Source organism: Colossoma macropomum, unplaced genomic scaffold (assembly GCF_904425465.1).
Source record: "Colossoma macropomum unplaced genomic scaffold, Colossoma_macropomum, whole genome shotgun sequence".
Taxonomy (NCBI): Eukaryota; Metazoa; Chordata; class Actinopteri; order Characiformes; family Serrasalmidae; genus Colossoma; species Colossoma macropomum.
Window position 1 is genome coordinate 12,909,204 of NW_023494806.1, and position 22,521 is coordinate 12,931,724.

At 41.3% G+C, this 22,521-nt stretch overlaps 1 protein-coding gene across 1 annotated transcript in view; it reads right to left on the reverse strand.

The window, feature by feature from the left end:
- Positions 1-22,521, reverse strand: part of mctp1a (multiple C2 domains, transmembrane 1a) — a 201,687-nt gene that overhangs the window by 15,938 nt on the left and 163,228 nt on the right. The window contains exons 17-18 of the mRNA XM_036599193.1: positions 15,463-15,519; positions 4,193-4,294 (exon numbers count right to left, since the gene is read on the reverse strand). Coding sequence (XP_036455086.1) covers positions 4,193-4,294; positions 15,463-15,519 — 159 coding nt within the window. The remainder of the gene's footprint in view (positions 1-4,192; positions 4,295-15,462; positions 15,520-22,521) is intronic.

Below are 22,521 nucleotides of genomic sequence, written 5' to 3' on the forward strand. Positions count from 1 at the left end.
TAGCACCATATAATGGCAAGCACAGGCACATCCATCGCAGCTAGAGACTAGCATCAGGCTATTCACACTTCTCCATCCCTCCAGGAGGTCCCCAGGCTTGCTCACAATGGGCACCCAGCAGGGGAGGTGGGTGGTCTTGATGAGATTGGCATGGCCTTGGTTGGGCACTTCGAAGGGGGCATAGCTTGTTTGTTAGTGATGGCAAGGGGGTGGAGGGGTATACGGTGTCCCAGGGGTGCCAAACTTCATTTACACCAAAGCCCAAGCTGCAATACAAGAGGACAGACCCCCAACTGGAGCTAATCCACACCCACGACCCTTGCGCTGCTTGTTCGAGGGAGAGAGAAAACACGCTTCTTTGATCTACCCAGCACCAAAGGTGAGGGAAACAAAGGAGCTGATAAGATAAGAGATCAAGATGAAAATGAAATAATTTCACCCAGGCCGAGCTGCTCCCTGGATACAGGTATTATTTGCGCGTCTAGAAAAGTCTTCTCTCATTTCAAGCCAAAGGCGCGCTGACCCAGACGCTTGGAAGCAGAGAGCTCTGTCCCAGAGGAGAGCAAAAGGAGTGGAGCTGCACACTTCCAATGGCAAATAAAGCCAAGACAAGTCCCCACAGCACGCCACAGGCCCACCTCTTATCGGGAAGACATGAAAAGGAAAACCAACTTCTTTAAAATTGGATGAGTATATTAATTTTCCAAAAGTAGTTCATTAGCACTTGATTCATTATGAATGGAATAGGGGGAAGAGATGTACAGGGAAAGGCTTGTCAATGAAATCTTTGTGTAGGAGCACTTTGGGAGGTTAATTAAAACTGCAGTATAATTAGATCTGAGGTGTGTGTCAGACTCATACTAATGGGAAGTCCCCCGACTGCTCACATGATCCCAATAACTGCTATCCTAAATACTGTGTGCCAAAATTATTTACATAAAGGAATCCATGGTACAAGCCACCCCCCCCAAAAAACTATGAATTATTAGTTGAAGTGCAAAAGCTCAACATAAATTTGGTCACAGTTTCTTTCACAGATTCTCAGTTCAAAGGAAAAGGCTAAGAACTATTTAGTCTTCCTTAAATGGATAATTCTCATTTGTGAGAGTTGAGATTTGTGGTATAAGTCAAACACCTGTATTTGTATGCTTTTTACTGCCGAGTTACTGAAACATTATTGCTAATTTACAATAGCTGCAATTTGTTGCTATGTTCATGAATATAGCCTTTTAAGACACGCGGATAAAGCGCAATTTTATTTTTTTTTTCGGATTCTGCAAATTATATTTTAGTGTTTTTTCTCTAAAAACTTTACAAAGTAAAACATATTGTGCAATCAAATAATACATAGCATATGGGCTTTATTGAAAAAAATACTGTATGAGTCAGGGGTGGTTCCATGATTTAACTGTGCAGTTAATTGGTTTAGTTGGAGTGTTAGAAGCAGCAAAGTCACCTAACTATACTGGACACTGGACCCCCAGGACTGCAGTTCACCACCTATCATATATGCCACCTACTAAAAAAACGTTTCTGGAGAAGAACTGAACTCTGCTCATTTGATTCCAAATGGAGATTATACTAAAGACCCTCAACTTAGGTATTTTACAATTCAAGTAGAATATTCCCAAGATAACAGCCGTGATGGAGGCATTTTAATGTCTAAAGCAGGTGCTCCAATGGGGGACATATCAGGAAGTGACAAACACTAAGATGCTTGTTCAGAAAGTGTGGCTGCAACTAAGTTTCCATACACGGAGATCCCGCTTCTCAGTATATGTTTAAAGCAAAACTGCGATTATACACATAACAAAACCAATAAAATGACTGAATGCAGTAGACACTTTAAACTGCACAAACTAGGACCACTCAGTCATTTTCCATTCCCACATTAGACGAGGTATCAAGGGTCTCCATCTCGGCTGGAGGTGCAGTTGCTATTAGGCTGAAATAGTAACTAGCAATAGATATCTCTGTGTGCTTTTGGCACCTCGCCAGCACAACATGAAAGAGGCAGATGTTTCGTTTTGAAGCAGGCATTTTTAATAAATTATTTACCCCCCCACCAACCCACCCAAGTAATCCTTGGGTGAACAGGGGAAATATATATATATATATATATCTGTGTTTGGATATATGGTCCATTGGTGAAGCGTTTAGAGTCCTACCTTCTTGAAAATAAAAGTCCTTAGATGGTTCTTGGATTATGTATGGTTATAGAGAAGTTTTAATTTATGTAGACTGTGTGAAAGCTCTTTACATTGTACCAAGTTTCTTCACACTTAGATCTCATTTACAAAATAGGGTCTTTAAAGAACCATCCAGTACTAGGGTCCTACAGCATTTACTCCTGTGGCACCTTTATTTTTAAGAGTGGAATTCATATTAGTCCCAGACCAAACAACAGAAATATAATCCACTAAAAAGTTCTTTAAGGGAACCAAAAGTGGTTCTTCAATGGCATGGCTGCCCAAGAACCCTTTATTTTTAAGAGTGTAATCTCAGCCTGCCGAGCCCCAGACAAAGCCAAAGTCAAGTGGCAGCAGCAGCACGTGAGCTTATAGCAAACAACGGCTCTGTAGAATCATTCCATCCACGCTCCTCTGTCCCGCTGCGCCCGTCGCTGCGATGCTCGGATAAATAGCGGCGTAAACACGCATCAGGAAGAGAGACGAGGAGTGAGGACGGGGTTTATTTTGGGCCCGACCTCTGCTTCCCACCGCTCCCCCACTAAAACAACAGCATTAGGCTCTAATGGGGCCGCCGGAGAGCTGGGTTCACCTTCGCCATTACTCCCCAGGCGTCCACGCCCAGCGGGCAACCCACTCCATCAGCCTCAAGGTCGGGCCGAACGCTGCCCTCGTTTCCCCGCCTCTTCCAACCCCGGCCACCCCTCCAGGCCTCCTCCGACCCGCTGCCGATGCCCCTCGACCCCCCCTCCTCACCCTGCTACGCCTGCTCTCCTTGCCCCGTCCTCTCTGGGTCCCAAGGTGCCACCTGATGATGAATGGGGCGCAATTAGTTTCATCCGACACTGCCCCGGATTCGCTCCTAGCCTCTCCATCTCCAAAAAAAAACAAGGCCGTCATAGACAAACAGCCATCATGCCACTGGCCACCAACAGAACCTCCAATATAGACACTCTAACAAGAGAAAAGACTCTGCTTGTGACAGGATTTCCACGGCAGAGAAATCTGTGTTACCTACATCTTCTTGCTACATTAACAAAATGTTCTGTATTTCTAACATGCTTTCTAAAATGTCACCAGCTTCTTCATTACACATTAATGCGCCGAGCTGATATTCGGAGAGCGTGAATGTGGAAATTCTACATTTTAAGTTTTAAGGTACACCGCTAAAAATGACAGAAACGGCAATGGCATTCCTCCCTCTTGAAGACAAACATCAAGGATCCACTCTCATAATTCATTCATAACTCCAGTTAAAAGGGTCCTAGTAAGCTGGCATCCTTGCCTGTTTGGCATACATGCGCTCCTTTTTTGTTGCGAGTTAAGCTACAGATTTGCTCCTTGGTGGTGATGGGGTCGTGAAGTGACTGTCAGTCAGCCAAGTTCTCCACTGGCTGCCATTAAATCAGCTCACAGTGGCTTTCCGTAGAGAGGTTAGTGACAGTGCAAACACAAATGGCCCTGTACAACCTGGATGCTATGCGATTCAGACACATACAGTTAAGAAGGCATGCTATTAATGTCCCGCGGGACTCCAGAAAAGTTACAAAGACTCATGTGAAACACAGAGAGATGGGGAACAAAAGACAGAGGGAAACACGTTCCTCTGTAGCAAGGCTGCTAGATCCAACTTCAAAAAGAGTGAAGGGATTGAGGAAATGCTAATTTCTTGCATTCTGCTGTTATCAGGCCTGCTGACCAAAGAACCACCACTATTTAGAGGCAACTACAACAAGGCATGAAGGTCAAACTGTGTCTACTCAGCAGAATTTTACTTTGCTTTGTGCTGTGAAAGAGTTCATCGTGCTAGGGCCTATGTTGACGTTAGCCATGCTAACACCTGATACTGCCAGGCTAATTCCTCCAAAAACAGAGTGGGTAGACTAGTGACGACTGAAGACAGAGTGAAAAAGGACGGCGGCAGGACAAGGCGACACAGAGCCCTGCGTGGTGGGACAGATGAAACACAGAAGCCAGACACTGGACAAACGGGCCACACTTACCACCATCACGCGAATCCACTCAAAGTGCCAGGAAGCCAAAATATCCTCAAGGATATGGCTTTCGGGCAGCCGTCCATCATGGGAGGGGACAGAGCCTGGCACCTTATGGACCAGAATAAATTGAGATCTTTTTAAAAGCAGGGTTATAAAGAGTTAAGACCAAAAAAAAAAAACATTGAAGGGAACTGAATGATCTTGAGGGACCATGAGAGAAAGCAAAGGATGAAAAATCGATCTGATGGATTTGGCAAAGACAAAAAAAATAGGCTTTTTTGTATAGCAAGACAATGCCATGAGTCTGTGAGGGTTCTTCTTTATCTTTTCATTTTTTATGTTTCTTTCTCTATTAGCCAAACATGATTAAAATGCAGTTCCTGGGAGCATTTACCAAAAAAAAAAAATAAGGGAGGGGGAAAAAAGGGGAGGCAAAAACAGTCAAAAGCATCTTTTACAGCATGAAGCTTTTCATCTTTCAGAGGCACAAAGAAGAAAAGAAAAAGAAAAGAACTCAGAGCGGCACAAACTTTTCTTCCCCTCCCTCTCTCCCCTCTTCTCAGCACTTAGGGATGGAGGGAAAAAAAAGGCTCGGTACCTGAGGACACGCGTAGCAAATCACAAGCTCAATAGCCCCGGAACAAGTTTTCAGTCACAGTTTTTCAAAGTATTAAAAATAATCCCCGCCGCACTCTTTAGTCCAATTACATACTAGCATGCAGCTATCGCCCAGATCAACCCCATCCCTCGGATCCGCCGGGCTTAGCGCTCCATGTGCTATCTACAGATAAGCTCCGCTTGTAATGCTAGATTCCAGCTGACATAATTGTGCATGAATTGGGATCAGATTTTCGGCATTTCACGGTGCAAAGAGGTTAGCTTGTGTTTTCCCCTGCTAATGTGGCCCTGATGGAGCTACGGGGAGAGTGAAACAATGAAAGATGAGGTAGAGAGAGATTGACATAGACATGGGGAAAAAAAAGAGAGAGAGAGAGAGAGAGAGTGAGAGATCTGGCTGTGAAATGTGCATTAGGGTTGTCGACAGGCCCAAGGGTCATGGAAACGAGCAAGTGTGTCGTTATGGCACCCCAGGGCACCAGGGCTGTGATACAGCGGCAGTTATTACCCAGCATGCACCTGTCAGGGCATCGATAACCGCCCTGCTTCTATCACACAGCCCCAGCTGCTCCCCCCAGCCCATTAGATGCCTGATTACTGATTGTAAATGCCAATGCAAGCCAGACTGCAAATAATCCTTCCCTTTCCCTACTTTTTTCTTTTTTTTTTGCTGATAGCATCTCATCTTCTTTCACTGAATGAAAGAGCAGTGATGAAAGATACATATACTTTAACAACAAGAGCAGATAATAAAAAATAAACAAGATTTGCACAGCAAACAAAGTGTCAGTGTCTGCTTTTTGTGCCATATTGTACTGAAACTAAAGAATATTGTCCTCTCTCTTTCTTTCTTTTTGCCAGTGTCTCTCTCACACTCATCTCCCCCTCACTAGATAGGTAGTGCTACGTTTGCTTATTTTACTTACAAGAAAAATGATTAAGAAGCGCACAAAAACAAAAACACACTCTTGCTTACTCTTCTCACTAAAAGGGCTGTAATGGTACATGTATTTTCAGGTATGATACAAGATTCAATTCTGATATTTTGTACCAAAAATGTCATGAAAATCTAATTACATATCATATATACTACACAATTTGGCTCAGAGAAATACAAACTATATTTCAACCAAACGACTGCAAGCATGTCCTTACAGTAATTAGAGACAGCCTGATACTACTTTTTCTTTTCTGATGCTGATACAGATTTTGAAATCTTGAGTATCGGCTGTTACCTATCGGGGGGTGGACGATATGGAAAAAAAGTATTTTGTGATACATGATACGTATCATGATATTTTGGCAGATAAAATATGCCAGTAGTGTTCCATTAAAAACTGCTTTCAAAAACCATGAATACAATGATTATTATCCAATATTTCTTAGATTTTGCTGCACTAAATTGGACTAATTATGCTCTCTTCGTAATGAAACATGCAGTTGGTCAGAATTCTTTAAGTGCTGACAAAATCCACAATGTGCTCAGAAGTCCATATCATTTATCACAATAACAAAAATGATCACAATAATGATAAAATATCATTATATTGTCCACCCCTAAGTTTTGAAAATGAGTTTTTTTTATTGAAGCACTTCACTCGTGCTCAAACACTCTACTACCCCACAAGAAGAAATACACAGCTAACAACACATCATACAGTGTGAATGTGTGATATTTCAGAATAGATTTGCTACAGGACTAGATCCAGTTCATTTTTTGTTCAATTTGATATCTAATCCAGATTTCACTGCTGATATCAGCCCAGTATGGATACCTGGTATCAGATCAGTGTCACCTCTTAATAGTGACACAATGTAAAAAATACAAATTAACAATACAGAAATAGATAGCATGCACACAGATACCCAGTTTTGATCATTGACAGTGTTTTCACAAAAGACAGCAATGAGTGACACTCAGAAGAGACTGTTGATGCAAAATGTACATAAAAACCAATATGAAATGATGTGCAAAACATTTTAATCCTATATTTAATTGAAAATAGTAATAAATAAATAGTAACAAAATACTAACAAATAAAATGTTGAAACTGAAATTGTACTGATTTTTAATATATGCCTATTTTAACTTTGATGACAGAAACATTTTTCAAAAAGGCTGGGACAGGGCAACAAAAGACTGGTGTTTTTCAATCACTGCATGGGTTCAGAAACACTTCTGAAAGCCAGTGTGTGCAAACACAGTTTGTTGCTGCATCCACAAATGCAAGTTAAAACTCATGCAAAGAAGAAACCGAATACAAACAGCATCCAGAAACGCTGCCGCCTTCTCTGGGCCTGAACTCATTTAAGATGGATTGAGACGAAGTGGAAAAGTGTCCTGTGCGTTTGAAAAATCTAAATTTGAAACTCTTCTTAGAAATCAAGGAAGCTGTGTCCTCCAAGCTGAAGAGGAGAGGGACCATCCAGCTTGTTATCAGTGCACAATTCAAGAGCCAGCATCTGTGATGGTATGAGGGTGCATTAGTGCAAATGGCATGGGTGACTTGCACATCTGTGAAGGCATCATTAATGCTGAGCAATATACACACGTTTTGGAGCAACATATGCTGCCATCCATGATGTCTTTTTAAGGAAAGGCCTTGCTTATTTCAGCAGGACCATGCCAAACCACATTCTGCATGTATTATAACAGCATGGCTCCATAGGAAAAGAGTCCAGGTGCTAAATTGGCCTGCCTGCAGTCCAGACCTGTCATTGCATTATGAAACAAAAATTCAACACAGTAGATCCTGAACTGTTGAGCAGCTGAAATCCTATATCGAACAAAAATGGGAAAACAATTGCTCTCCTCAGTTCCCAAATGCTTACAGTTTTGTTGAAAGAAGAGGTGATAAAACACAGTGGTAAACATGCCCCTGTCCCTGCTTTTTCGAAATGTGTTGCTGGCATCAAATTCAAAATGGACACATATTTTTCAAGAAACAAAAAAATTTTCTCAGTTTCAACATTTGATATGCAGTTTTTGTACTATTTTCAATTAAATATAGAGTCTAAATGATTTATACATTATTGCATTCTGTTTTTATTTACATTTTGCACAGTGTCCCAACTTTTTTGGAAAGAAGGGTTGCACTTGTGACAAAAGGGAAAAAAATTAAAAAACAATGCTTGTGATACATTTGGGCAAAAAACACAAGTGAAAAAGCTGACAATAAGTAAAATCAAAAATTTACTAAATTTACATTATGTAAGCCACAGTATGTGCCAAAAAATCCCACATACTCGACAACAATCCTACATACTCTCTAGCCTTATTGGTGTGCTAGTTGGGACATTCCTTTCTGCAGGCATTGTTTTGCTTTATTCTGTGTATCAAGCAAGGTGTTGTGTTTTCAAGTGCAATCAAATCTGTGGTAGAGACATTTTTGGGTGTTGATACTCAGCATGAACAGAGACTACAAATTATTTAATGTCCTGCATAGAAAAAATTAAATAATTCCACGCAGCCAACGTTTTCACTGTGCAGCATTTTTTATCACTAAATTCTGTGTTCAATAACATTAAAAGTACTTGTTTTACACTTCCTTGTAGGAATAGTTAATTGTTATTATTTTTCAGTGAAAATGTTTTCAACTATTTTTGGCAGAAACATTTTGGTGGCCAAAATTTTGACACAATGTTAGGTCTTACAGTTTTAAACTTTGCTACAGTGTTTCTAACACTACATTCAAAATCATTACACTCACTAACTTTTTTCAATGTGCTATGTTGTTGCTTTGCTTATTTCACCTACAGAACAAGTGGCACACAGTTGTAGCTATCAGTGCTGCATTCAACAAAAAGAGCACACACACACACACACATACACACTTGCGAACAGCTGTTGGACATGTAAGGAGGCGTGTGCAAGCTGTGGTAAGCCTGTGAGCTCAACATGATTGCTGTGTGTATCTTATCTGGGGCGACTCCTCCCGAGGCTGTGTGTGTGTGTGTCTGTGAGTATGTATCTGTGTGTGTGGAGGAGAATTGCTCCAGTGCCCAGTCATGCGTGCAGGCCTAATCTCAGCACTCTTCCACGGGCTCTCCGATCTCTCCCCTGGGACACGGAGACTATCATCCAGGCCAGCGTTCACACACACACACACACACACACAAACACTTGCAGCCCCCCAGAGCTGATTAGCCCCTTTGCCCTACTCTCTGGACACAAATCCACACAACACCAGGCCAGGTGTTAACTCATACCCAGCCCTATGCCATCAAACAGCAAGCACTTTCAAATCTTAACCAGGATATATAGGAATGTCATAAGGAGCTGACCACGGGAAAGTTTAGTACTAGGGCCTGACCAATATATCAGCCAATATTAAGCTTTCACAAATTTATCAGCAATGGCAAAAATCACACAACAAAGCACTGTGCCAGGGCGATGTAAATGGATATCACCAATGATGATGCTTCAAAGGCACTAAACATCAAGTTGGAAAAGAGAACTAAGAAATATGGAGGACTAATTTAATTCTAAACAGTCTGCTAAATAATATGAAATAATATGTACACATGTATTATCCCTTTTACTGTTAAATTAATAGTTTATTAAATGGCATTAATACGCTAGAGTACATTCCCCACTGTCTCTGCTGCAGGTTTTCCACAGGAGTGCGACACAGCCTCTGAGGAAAATTCTCAGCATTTTCCAAATAGCTGAAGTGTTCCGATGGTTTGAATGAGTAATTATGAAAAAAGAATATTTAATAGTAGAGTTGCAATATTATCAATAACCCTGATGTTTTAACAAGAAATTATTATTCTCAAGCAAATTATACTTAGATAACGCCCAGGCCCACATTGTCCATTATCAGAATCGGGGCAGTGATCACATTTTCCTCTTAATCGTACTATTGCTAAAAAAGTACTACTAAAAGTGTGAAGAATTAGGCTGTCATAGAATAGGACAAAAAGGACTAAATACAATGAATATACACCCCATGTAGTGTATTTCAGTGTACATACCGTTCAAAACATATCCTATTTTTAATACAACTGTAAGTACTGTGTAGGCTACCACACACCAGTCGCGCTGCGACACACCACACCATAGAGTGTAGCATAGCATCATGTAGCACTGAGAGCGGCAATAATTCTGAACCCCATTTTACAGAGTTTTTGTAATAAAACTTTCAACGTTTTAGTAAATTGTTCTTGCTTAGTGTCAGTTAACTAACTCTTTACAAACTCACTATTTTTGAGCTAAAACCTATGAGGTGAAATAAGCTACAACAAGACCAGGCTGGTGACGTTACCTGAGGTAACACAGGCCTAGCATTTGCTTTGTGTATCTCATGTAGCACTGAGAGCGGCGATAATTCTGAACCCCATTTTACACCATACTCTTACAGAGTTTTTGTAATAAAACTTTCAACGTTTTAGTAAATTGTTCTTGCTTAGTGTCAGTTAACTAACTCTTTACAAACTCACTATTTTTGAGCTAAAACCTATGAGGTGAAATAAGCTACAACAAGACCAGGCTGGTGACGTTACCTGAGGTAACACAGGCCTAGCATTTGCTTAATGTTAAAAACTTTAGATTTGCTGTCTTTCTTGATGTAAATTTTCAAGCCACGTCATCTGCTATGAATTTTTGTGGTCTCGTTCAGAGTTTAATTCAATGCAGTAACAGCAAAATACTGAGTGGCACACAGTGGTGCTTAGAGAAATTGAACAGCGATGGAAGTTGCTGAGCTCCGACACCAATGTATGCACCTTCAAGTGATATTATGCATAAAACCAAAAAAACTAATTGTAGAAGTTGTAGAATTCATGTTCTGATGCTAAAGGAAAATATAAAGCTCTGTTTATCCATATGATTAATTTCATATAAAAAAATTAAAGTCTTGACAGGATCAGCAGTGTTATTATGAGAAGCATGGTAAATATGATCCACTGACCTTTGTAGATGCACACAACTGCAAACCAGCTGTGGTTGTATATTGGCTATTAGCCATAGTCTCTTACTGTGGAGCCCCATTACTCCTCTTTAAATCCACACAAATGTATTTAGCAAGGTTTAACAATAATACTGCAGTACATGGCAAGCTCATTATCACCTAGGTAATTACCTGCCATTCTGTCTGTGTGTTTACTTTAGTTTGGCGGAGCAGGTGTTAAGATGTTTCGGCTGTTATTGTACCGGGTGATGATGTCTTTGGTGGAGACAATGAGATCTCTGGAGACAGGCTCTTCAACACAGTATGTGCACACACACACTGGCACGAGCCTGGCAAACAGCGGGGAGGAGGAGTGTTCAGTAAACTCATGGCTCACTTGTTTGATGTAGGAGCACAGAGCACGGCCCTTTGGCAGGAAGAGACGACTTCAGTTTTACTTTTATGTCCATTACGAGGAGGCTAAGGGAGTGAACTTTTTAGGGTGCCTAGGTAGATGGGAAAAAACACAAGGGCCTGTTGAGTTATCTGCTTCATAAAGTAGTATATGATGTAGGTAGTGTTATAGTTGAGATCAACAGAGGTGAGATCAAATAAAGACCAAAGCGTGGACGAACAGAGGCCATAGGAGCTGAGTCTGAGTCCAGGAACAGACAAAACCTGGGGGAGACAATTAAGACCAACTGTAATTCATCTGTAGTTAATTTTACATTCACTATACATAAAGGATACCAATAAATAATATTAGTAAGCCAGGTTCAACTCTGCATTCTGACTTGCATCTTTTTGCATGTTCTTCATCTAAACTATTTAAAATAAAACATGTTTATTCATTGCATACCGAAAGAGGAAAGCAGTAACCTGTTTTTTTCCCTTTTTGGAAAATCTGAGTGCAGATTTTATTTTAAATATATAGAGCAACAGCTCTTGTATTCTGTTTGAAATTGTCGTTGACTTTCATAAAATAAAAAAAGGTGATAATGGCAGTTGTAAAAATACAAATAAATACATTTGAATGTAATTACACTGAATTAAAAACAGTTCAGTTACCAGTGACTGCTCTTAATGAGGCCTCATATTTGGCTGGCCTTTACGAATTTACACGTCCTCTTTTTGTCGATTTAAGTGACATGACGTGTGACAAGCCAAAACTGCTCCATGGTGCTTGCTATTTCATACTAGATGTGACTCGCATGTCACTAGAACATTTGTTTATTCCAATAATGGATACGTTAATATAACCTGCAGATGTCTTTAATTTATTTACAAATTAAATAAACTTTATGTAGACAACATTTGAGCATAGCTATTAGCTACTGATTGTTTGAAAAAGGTTTAGAGGCTGATTTCCCTCATCAGTATAACAGATTCTACAACTTCCTCAAAATTTGTTCAACTGCGAGGCTTAAAACATAGCTGTCTGATGTTTACATTCTGGACCCTGACTGCATAATAAGGACAGACTGCTGAATTTTGTATCATTTCTAGCTAGAAACCTCACATGGCAAGTCAAAAACAGACATAAAGCCAAGTGACACACATGGCTGGTGTAAAAGTCTAGTTGTTTAACATAAGAGCATATTGCATAGAGCACTGCATAGAACATCAAACAGCACATTCACTCTGCCTGTGCAAAATGAGTTTAACCATATATAGACAACATAAGCAGTTCAATATTCCATCTGCTCACTGGTGAATAAAGAAAAGCTATTCCAGTATCATGCATCTGTATGTAATATAATTCTGTGTGTTTAATATACAGCCTTCATTTCACCTGGAGAGGTGTTTAGTACAAACTATATATCTGATAAACCTGCTGATTCTTCTACTGACCTAAGAGGACGGCAATAAGCTCTGTTAAACTTTTCCACTTCTTCTCCAGGTGCCTGCACCAGTTTAACAACTGAGCCGTCCCCATCAATTAGCCTTGACTTTGGACTTTCATTGAGAGTAGGTGACTAATATCTACGCCAACTCGGAAGAAAGACACTTTTTCACGATCGCCCAACAATCTGCTAAGTGAAAACACGTGTCAGAGGCACAGGCCCGGCCCGTGAGGGGGCCCGCATCCAATGGGAAGCAGGTGCTCCACTTTTTTGCCATGTAATACCCCATTTAGCCCCAGGGCCAAAGGTTATCCAGCTAATAGCTGCCCGGTGCAGAGCGAGGAAGAGCCAAGCGCTAGGCCAGACTAAAACATCTGGGACATATTGCACATACTTGCAACATATGCTTCAGGTTCAATTAAAATGAGGCCTTGGCACATTTATTCGTCCTTTTTTTTAACTTCGAAACCTTCATCCAGTAAAAAAAAAGGCCTCCCCTGACCTGACCTTAATATTTTACTATTTGAGCAAACAGAAGAAGTAATGAGAGTGTGGGGTCGCTGACTCTAAGGGAAAGAGAAAGAGAAAGAGAGCTAGAGAAAAAGAAAGAGAGAGGGAGATGTGAAACGCCACCTATATTTTGTTCACTTACTTCATTTACAGTGAACCTATCCAGGTTTGAAGTAAAAGACAATGTCAGAAGAGTTATAAGCAGGGGCACATAAGACAAGAGAGAGGAAGAGGAAAAGAAAAACTGAAAAAGAAAAAAGAAGAAAAATATCCTTTTTCAACTACTCTGCAGCTGAAATAAAACGCTGGCAGTCAAGAAGGCCAACATTAGATCAAATGTGTACAGAGTGAGGGTCAATATGCTGTAGTACTGTGTGATGTGGAGGGTGTTTAGCATAATGTTGCTAATAATCTTAATCAAAGTTTCTGGGCTGAAGGACAAAATAGAACAAGTTCAGGTACAACTAGCTGAAAATGAAAGCTAAGGATATACTGAGGAGACGAAGGGTTTAGGGTAAAATAGCCTTTTTGATGTAGCGTCCCATGACTAATGTATGTTTTTTCTATGGACTTGCCAAAGCAAATGAACACTGACCAGGACACCGTATTAGGGTAATTGTAATTGTAAAGAAAACATGATATGAGCCGTCCAGATAAAACACATGAAAACGTGGGAACAATCACCGTGTACTGGCCTGAGTTTAGGACTAATTTACTTGGACTCCACACTAGGTTCACCCAATAATACACAGTATAACTCTTCAGCTAATAATCAGAACTGTGTCTATTTATCTACATACATGGACTAAACCAATTTTTTTTTAATTTTAACATTTTAAAAGAAATGAGTGTTCTGAAACTGGGAAAGCCTGTTTGCACACAAACCATACACTGTCATTTTTCAATTGTTATGTTAATAAAAATTTGATTTCAGTATAGTTTTATGAAATTAATACATGTATTAATACATGTATGCACCTTGTCTTTTGTGGCCTGAAAATAGTGTGTTATTTGTTGTGCAATGTAGTATTTTGTAGTGCAACAATTTCTGCCTGGTAGCCACTGACCTATTAAGGTAGTGGAAAATAAAAAACACCCTGCCCCCTCCCAGCCTCACCCATTTATTTACCCTAAAACACTTGTAGTCTTTCAAAATTTGCTTCTACCTTCAAGACACATCATCAGAAAGCAGTTTCCTTAGTCTTTAAATGAGGAAATGTCACTTTACTACTGCTGCACCACTGTAAAATATGAAAGATAAAGTGACAGTTAAACTTTTTATTTTGACCAGTGTAACAAGTACAGGTAACTGCTTTATAAAATAAAATTTAAAAAAAATCTAAATAAATTTCATAATTGTAACATCAGGCCTAAATGGCTTTTCACCCACTTTGCATACTTGTGACTCTGTCACAGTGCAAAAAACCCAGACCTGACCACCATTCACAACTGATTTCCTGCATAGATTCATATGATGTGAAGAACTGGGGCTAAGAGATAATCAGAGCATCAACACTGCATTCTGGTGCCTCTCTACTAGTCAAATATATGATTGAAACTGAAACAGATTAACCATGATATTGTTTCCATGACCATTAAAATACATTTCAATGTGTAATTACATTTCCATAGTTTGTTTCACAACAACTCACAATTTAAAAAGAAAAAGCACGCTTTGCAGATCAACCCAGCCATGTCCTCATTTCATCACCCTTCCATAGTCCGACCGCCAGTTATGTTGACCCATTTACAGACAAAGGACCCAACAATACTGGTATTTTGGAGAAGAATAATGTAGTTTGCTCTTGGTCTCCCATTTAAATTCTCAGTCATAAGCATCAGCTCCGTCTGCCCATGCATTTGGCCTGCAGACATTTGAATGCTATTAATTGCACTTCAAAGGCCCTGAGAAATATCAGAAGCTCAACACTGGGGCCCTCAAGCCAAGTTTATTTATGTGTGCGCCATTCACCTTTATTCTGGGCTTGAAGAAAAAACATCAGAATGGCTCTGTGGACCAGAGGCTGGGCTTTTGAGGCTAGCTCTGGCAGACTGCGGCTTTTACTTTGAGCCGAAGACCACAGCTGTGGACCTCAGCTATACGTGACGTACTCAAAATGTCAAAGCTGAGCGAGGGAGAGCTTTCATGAACTGAATGTTAACCTCCTAAGGAGATTTGAGAGAAACTTGTACTTAAAAATGAAAGCAAAGTTAAAGTATCTTTTTCAGGAATCACTTGAAACGAAAACATTTGAAAATGAATCACAGTCAAAGACATTATGAGGGCCAGCTGACCCAAAGGGCCATTCAGTAATGTTTTGTTTACCAAGGCAAGTCAAAGAATTGTATTCATCTAACTGTGAAGCTGTTTCAGACTCTAAACTATAAGTCTTCAAGCATCGGTGATAATTACCTTGTCATCCCTGTCATAGTCTTCATCCTCGTCCTCCAGCAAGTCCTCCACTGCTTGCTGATGAGCGTAAAAGAGAACAAAAGAAAGAAGTATGGGATAAAGAAACAATTGAGAATAAATTTCATGTGAACAATGAGTAACATTTCCAAATTTGTACAAAAAAACCCAACTGGTTAGAATTATTTTGTGCAAAATACGCTATCGACCCCAACTTCTAAATTTGTCAATTGCATCACCTTATAAGGTTCATAATCGTCTATAAGGTTAAAACCTTTGTGCAACCAATCAAAGGGAGCTTGGACACTGAACGCTAACTACATGGTTCAAAACCAAGTCAAGACAACAATGGAGTCCTCCAACCCTCTTATGATTTCCTTATTATGTGTCCATGACCCAAACCAAATTTATGGCCTCACATTTCTCTTTAAAGGACACAAAACACATGAAGACAGGGATAGCTTGGTTGAATAGAGGGAGCTGGAGACAGACAGCAAAAACCCAGCATCACTGCTTGAAAAGAATGCCTACCGAAGTGTTGTTGTGTTTGGTTTTAATGTAAAACTGCTCATGGTGAACAAAAGTTAGTTATGGAGGTAATTGTTGGGCTCTTAGCACTGCAGATGCTAAACATTTAGAAGATAGTAGTGTACAAAAGCTCATCCCTCTCTGTGTAATCCTTTGTAAGTGACTAGGCTTGAATAGTCTTGAAAATGTTTTATTCATAAATGTTATGTGCTCAGCTATTTGGTTAATCTAAGTGTCAGCTGAGCAGTTACATCCAGATGCCACTGAAAGATGCTTTTGTCATTTCAATTAACTGTAACAGATGTTTCAGAGCTTTGTAAAATACTTTAAATCAGCGTTTCTTAAGCTAAGGGTTGTGACCTAATTTGGGTCGCAGATGTATTTGTTCTGGGTCGCGGATGTATTTGTTCTGGGTTGCCACATCCTGTGCAGCGTGTGTCAATATGTTTGCCCAAGTGCTAAACATGTGGTGGGCAATCAAAAACACATCCATGAAATTTGCTGTTGTTAATGTCATCTTTTGTGGCATTAACCCCTTTTCACAGTAGTCATAAAATACAATTTTCACTTGTTTAGAGCCCCTTCAGGTTTTGCATTTTATCTTCAATAATGTTGATGCAATATATTTGATGGAATAATGGAAATGCAAACAGATGGAAATGCATTTTAAAAAAAAAACAATGGCATGTTTTTAAATTGTGGCACGTGTATGTGATTTTTTAATAAAGGAATCTGTAGTTTTGCTGTCTGGTGTTTTCTCAGCACAGCCATCTTAGTGGAGCAGTGTTGTCACAGCAGGGGATCTCAACACTGCTCGCTAGCAGCTCAACAGACAGAACATTTCACACATACAGAGCCAACAGTGTCCTAGATAATCTGATAACAGAGTTACTGGGAAAATACATTATGTGAATATATTAATTAAAAATATCTGAGTCCATTTCCAGTGGAATGGCCAATAGGGGGCCTGCAGAAAGAAATTAATCAAGTCTGAAACTCACAGACTACGCGGCTACACAACCTTTTAAATGGAGATTGTTTGGATTTGTGTATGTTAATAAGCAGGCTGCCCAATCATAGCCACATTGTCATGACTACTCCTTTGGTTTATTTGCTTGTTTCACTGCTTGAAGCAACTTCTTTTTAGTCTTTGTTCTTCTTTATTCTACCAACAACTAAAAACTTAAAATGATGTTTGTAGGTTTTGTTATTTGTGTAAGAAATCATCCACACAACATAGTTCTCCAGTGTTCAGACCAGAGTGTCTCGCTCTCTTTTTCTCTCTCTCACTCACTCTCTCTCTCCTACTAATGTGGAACTATGTTTAGCTATTTCCTGAACTCAGTGTAGTAATAATTTTCTGCTTGGGTCCTAGTTTGGTATCAGTTCTCTCATTTGGGTCATTTTATATAGTTCTCCAAGTAAAGTACTTTATTGTAGGTATTAACCTACATACATCTAAAAATTTCTGCCAAAGATGAATGTGGCATGCAGTTAAATCTTTGGACTTATCCATGTTTTTAGGGATATTTATGCATGTTTGGTAAAAGACTATTATAATTTCTTAAGCACAACAAGGAGGCAAAACGTTGAACAAGCATAAATGACTTCCAGTCCCCAGGGAAAAAAAACATTTGATAACAACTTCCTGGACTGAGACATCCACAGCATCAGTACCTCCACCCATTTGTGCATTTAATCACAATAAAATCCAGTCTAATAAACATCTTTTAAAGTGTGATGTAATGTATGTGTTACAGTGAAAAAGCCTACGACATGACGCACTGCAAGGTCACTGAAAGAAGTGCTCTTTTATTCTAAAATACTGTCACAGCCATAAATCATTGTCACAAAAACAGAAAGAAATCACTCATTGTCTGTGTCTGTAATTTGGGCGCATTAATTATTCACATCTCATCGTCTCATTTACCAAGCTGAAGGAGCCAATACTGAGGTGCAGCCACAAAAGTCAGACAATGTGTTGGCAGACATATAAAGAGTTTATCTCGGTCAATTGAAAACACTCCATCAAGCTTGCGCGGCCCCTGGGAGCCCGAAAGGAGTCCATATCACATGTCTGTTTTCGTTGCCGGAGGAGGGAACACGCATAGATCGTTATTTCTCCTCTTGTGGCTCCTCTTGTCAATCACACATCAAAAGCTTCAAGGTCATGTGCACGCTATTTACATAAGGCAATTCCTGTGTCTAAAAAAACCCCAAAAGCTATCAGGGGGTGCGTTCTGTCTCCTTTTTGATGATGTTTTGGCTCTCCACAACCCATAAATAAGTTTTCTGTGACATCCAAAAAACTGTTACTTAGGCAAACAATAGCTTTTGTTCCTTTGTCTTGTTTAAAAGGCAGAGTGTATGGCTGCCATAAGCCTCTTATGTAAATGCTGCTAGCGGCGGAAACAAAAGGAGGGTTCAGGACAGTTGCAGGGATTGCTGCGAGTGAACTGATGATGATGTTTTGTGGTATTGGTGTGCCAATCTACCAGCAGAGTAATACAGTTTCAATGGCAGGGTTAATCAAAGGCTAGTGTTCAGCATTGCGGGAGGAAGACAGATTCAATCAAGATTCACATATAGAGCGTTAAGGAATCAACCGAGGACAGAAAGAACATTTTTGAGAGAAAAAGAAAAAAATATCTTTTGGGCAGAATTCAGATATTGGCAAGTGCAGGTCAGGAATCGGTCAGAGTGTTTCTTTCACTGACAGACCGGAGCCTGAGGAGAACGTGAGGGGGGAAGGCGTCCTTTGGCCTTTCAGCTAGCATTGGCACCATCTCCAGCCCAGCTCTGTGACATCCATCCTGGCGAGTTAATGCACTTTTTCTCCCCTCTGCTATCAGTAAAGGAAGAACCGCGCTATCTGTGCTTTTAATTCTAACCTTCGCCGTGACAGGTGCGCTGGGAATAGACGGCCAAGCCAGACAACCCATCCGACATGAAGATATGTACTTTCATTTTTTTTCTTTTTTTGCCCCCTCCATCCCTTCCCTCGTCTTGCTCCTCTTTGAAATGGGAGACATCTCTAGCGTCTCCAGCTGCTCGGGGCCTGGCCCTGCTTTGTATGCCGCATGTGGACGAGGGGGCCCGGGAGAGCCCAGGCCTGGAAGGCTGATAAGGGCTCTCGCCGGAGCACCTCCAGCCCAAACAGCCTCTTCACAGGCTGTCAGAGCACTGCTGGTCAGAGGGAGGGCTTGTGTCTGTGCCAGCTTTGGCTGACTGTGGGCTGACCCCTGCAGAGGCTGGAGTCAAAGAGTAGAGCTACTAGCAAAAGAGGGGCATCAAGAGAAGTACATGCACTTATCTGTCAACTTAGCGGAAAAGTACCTGCTATTGCAGTTACTGCTTTAGTTTTATTTGATTTACTGTTTCTATACCAATCCAAACCTTTTGGAAACTGTAATTTGTTGAAAATGAGCTAAATATGAGGGGGTCGAACGCAGTGACATTTTGTGCTTTTGTACAGTGCAGACACCACCACTATGTCTCTTCGGAGCTGAGCTATACAGGGCACACAGATTGCTGAGAATGCTGCCGGGTTTGATGCTCCAGTTTGGGAATGTGCCAGGGTCATGCGCTCCCAAAAGCCAGAAGCATCGGCGTATCTATCAGTCCCACGACTTACTCTCTACTCTAATCTGCAGCAGCCTAGACCCACAGGATACCCCTAAAAAAACACACACATACACACACAGTGTTCTGTAAACAAAAACCCCACCAGCGAGAGACACGGCTGCCTCGACAACAGCAGCAGTGGCTGTGACAAAAACGCGCCGAGCCGCCTCGTCGTTAGCGAAATAGCGGGTACAAAAGTTCACAGCGATGAAGTGTGGGGAGCTGCCAAAGTCAGTTCCCGCCTTGCTTCAAACCCTCACCTGTGAGCGGCTCAGAGCCACAGCAGCACAGGGGAAATCAGCGGGGCAACAAACGTTGCCAGTTCAAAGTGACGTGACCTTTTTTGATTTTGTCACCTGTCAGGGGCTGGCAGCGGAGGAGCCGAGAGGCATCTGCCAGGCACGAGATTCGCTGGAAGAGGTGGTGGCACTGAGGCGGATTAAAGGCCGAAGAACTCGCTCCGGCTCCTCTTCCTCCTCTTCTTCTTCCTCTCCCGGCCCCTGCCGTCATGCTCTCCCTTTTTCGTGCAGCCTCCCAGTCGGCTCACCCAGGCTGAGAGGAGTGAGAAGGAACGAAGAGCTTTACCACGAAACACCTCTAGCAGAGCGACTGCCAGTCAGTTTCTCATCGTTTTTCTTTATTTCGTTGTGCGGTGATTGACGCTGGAGGTGGGCTTGACAGGCTCCTCGTTCCCCCCAGAGCAGCCCACCTGTACCAGAAGGCGGTGAGGAAAAACACAGCCTATCCTTTATTCATGAAGCTCCATCCAAGCTGTTTGTTTTTCAAATTACGCGCAGAAGCAGAAACAGACAAAACACAGCTCAAACCAGACAAAATGAGAGCGAAAGCTTGAGAGAGAAAAAAAATTTAGTATCTGTTTATCTATAACAATGTGCAAAACTACTGCAGCTTCTTACTTCTTTCTAAGGGCTGGGGTAAAAGTGGATCAAATGCAGACCACCTTCCACTCTTTCTGAGCTGATGAAATATATATGATGTTGAAGTGCTGGATGTCTTTCTTCACGCTAGCTCTTTTACTGGCCACATGAGATGATGGCAGCTCATACTGCGATGATGTCAGGCTGGAAGTTGGACCGAGTGACGGATCGATGACAGGTTTCTCCCTGAGAAACTCTGGTGAGATCAAGCCTCTATGGAGACAGAGATGCTTCAGGTCTTCCAGCTGACTGTCTACATCAGAGTGGCTGAAGCAATACACAGAGCCCACCATCTGCATGATGATCATCCTATGGTGGGTTGCGTAGTATTTAGGAATGATGCTATATTGAAATGTAGAGAAAGTAAAAAACATGAATAATAATGAACAAGGATTTTTTCATCATACTTCTAGCGTGACTGGAACTCTTCTATGAAACTTGAATATATTTGCTGGTGCATATAGATATATGCAAATAAGTGAGCTTTTACTTCTAAATTACAAGTGCAAGATACATGACTGTAGCTACTGTGTGTTGCTATTCACTACTTTATTTTAGCTTGCATGAAAAGCTGCCAGAAAAAGATTCAGAAGGGGGAAAAAGTGCTAGGAGTACATCACCCTCTCCCCCCAACCACTGACAAGGTTGCCAAGAAGGACCTTAAAATGCTTAATTGCTTATGGGCTAGTGAAAGAGATGTCACTATGTTTCTCCAGCTCTGACAGTACGTGCTATAATTAACACCTTCAAAACATCTGGTAAACTGTTTTCCGGGCCAGTGGATTCGGCAGTCTGGGTCTTCCAGGGCCAGCCACGAGCCCCATCCTCTCCATTCCAGCTGAGCTGTCCAACGCTTGAGTGAGCCCAAGCGGCTGTCCCGGAGCCCGCCAAAACATTCAAGTCTCCAAACAAATGGAGCTGGAGGCCGGAGGGGGAGTTGTGGGAGTGTCAATGGAGGTGCAAGGAGCGCTGCCTCTCAGCAGGGAGTGGGCTGGCCATTGACAGGTACTGTCAGCCTGGCTTGGGTTACTGAGTAGGGGGCTCTCTTACCTGGAGGTTGAGGGCCCTTCCAACCCTCACCAGTAGGGGTCTCCTTTGCAACCAGTGTAAAGTATCATTAGCATATTTTATAGAGACCGTTGTGGCTTTTTCCATATTCGCTCTCCCAGATGGTTTCCGATGATCGACAGGTTTGGTTCAGAAGTCATGATCTGTCTGACTTGCATCCAAAGGTGGTGGCACCCTGCCTGAACCCTTCAATTCATCTGTATGATATCCATTCACTGCGGTTTGGAAAAAACCTCTCTTAGGAACCAAAGGAACCTACTTATACAGTCCTCAGCCCTACTAAATATCTCCCATTTTGAGACGTTAGTTCAGGGGTATAGTCTCGTGTTTAGAGCATAGCCTTCCCAGATGGTAAAAAGAACCTTTAACAATAACAGACTCTGACAGAGGGGTCAGGTAATTGGTGGAGGGGTGGCAGGCGGAGCACAGGCAAAGAATATGAGAGTCAGGGGTCAGCTGACTACAGGTTAAGAGTTGAGCTAGCATGTCAACCCTCGAGCTAACAACCCTCTTCAAGGAAATGACAGCTGAAAGTGGGTGTTTGTTTTTCCTGAACATACTAGCCTGTGGTTGTGGCATACAATAAAAAAATGGATACTTATTCTGAGGCGCAGACCTCGAGATCTTTCTCCACGTTTAGAGTAGTGTTAGCATGACTGTTTGTGTCTTCCAAAGAGAGTTCAAGGAAAATTCCTTTAGTATTAGCCCAATCTCAGCCTTGTGGAATCCATCTAGCTTTCCAAACGTTGACCTTAGGCCAAGGACAATGGTTTAATTTTACATGTTGTTTGAAGCAATTAGCAATTGCTGGTTCTTTCTCCCTCTCCTTTTTCTCCATTGTATCAGGGCTACAACTGGAGTTTTATAAACAGTCTATAGAGGAAACCACATAACCAGAGGCTCA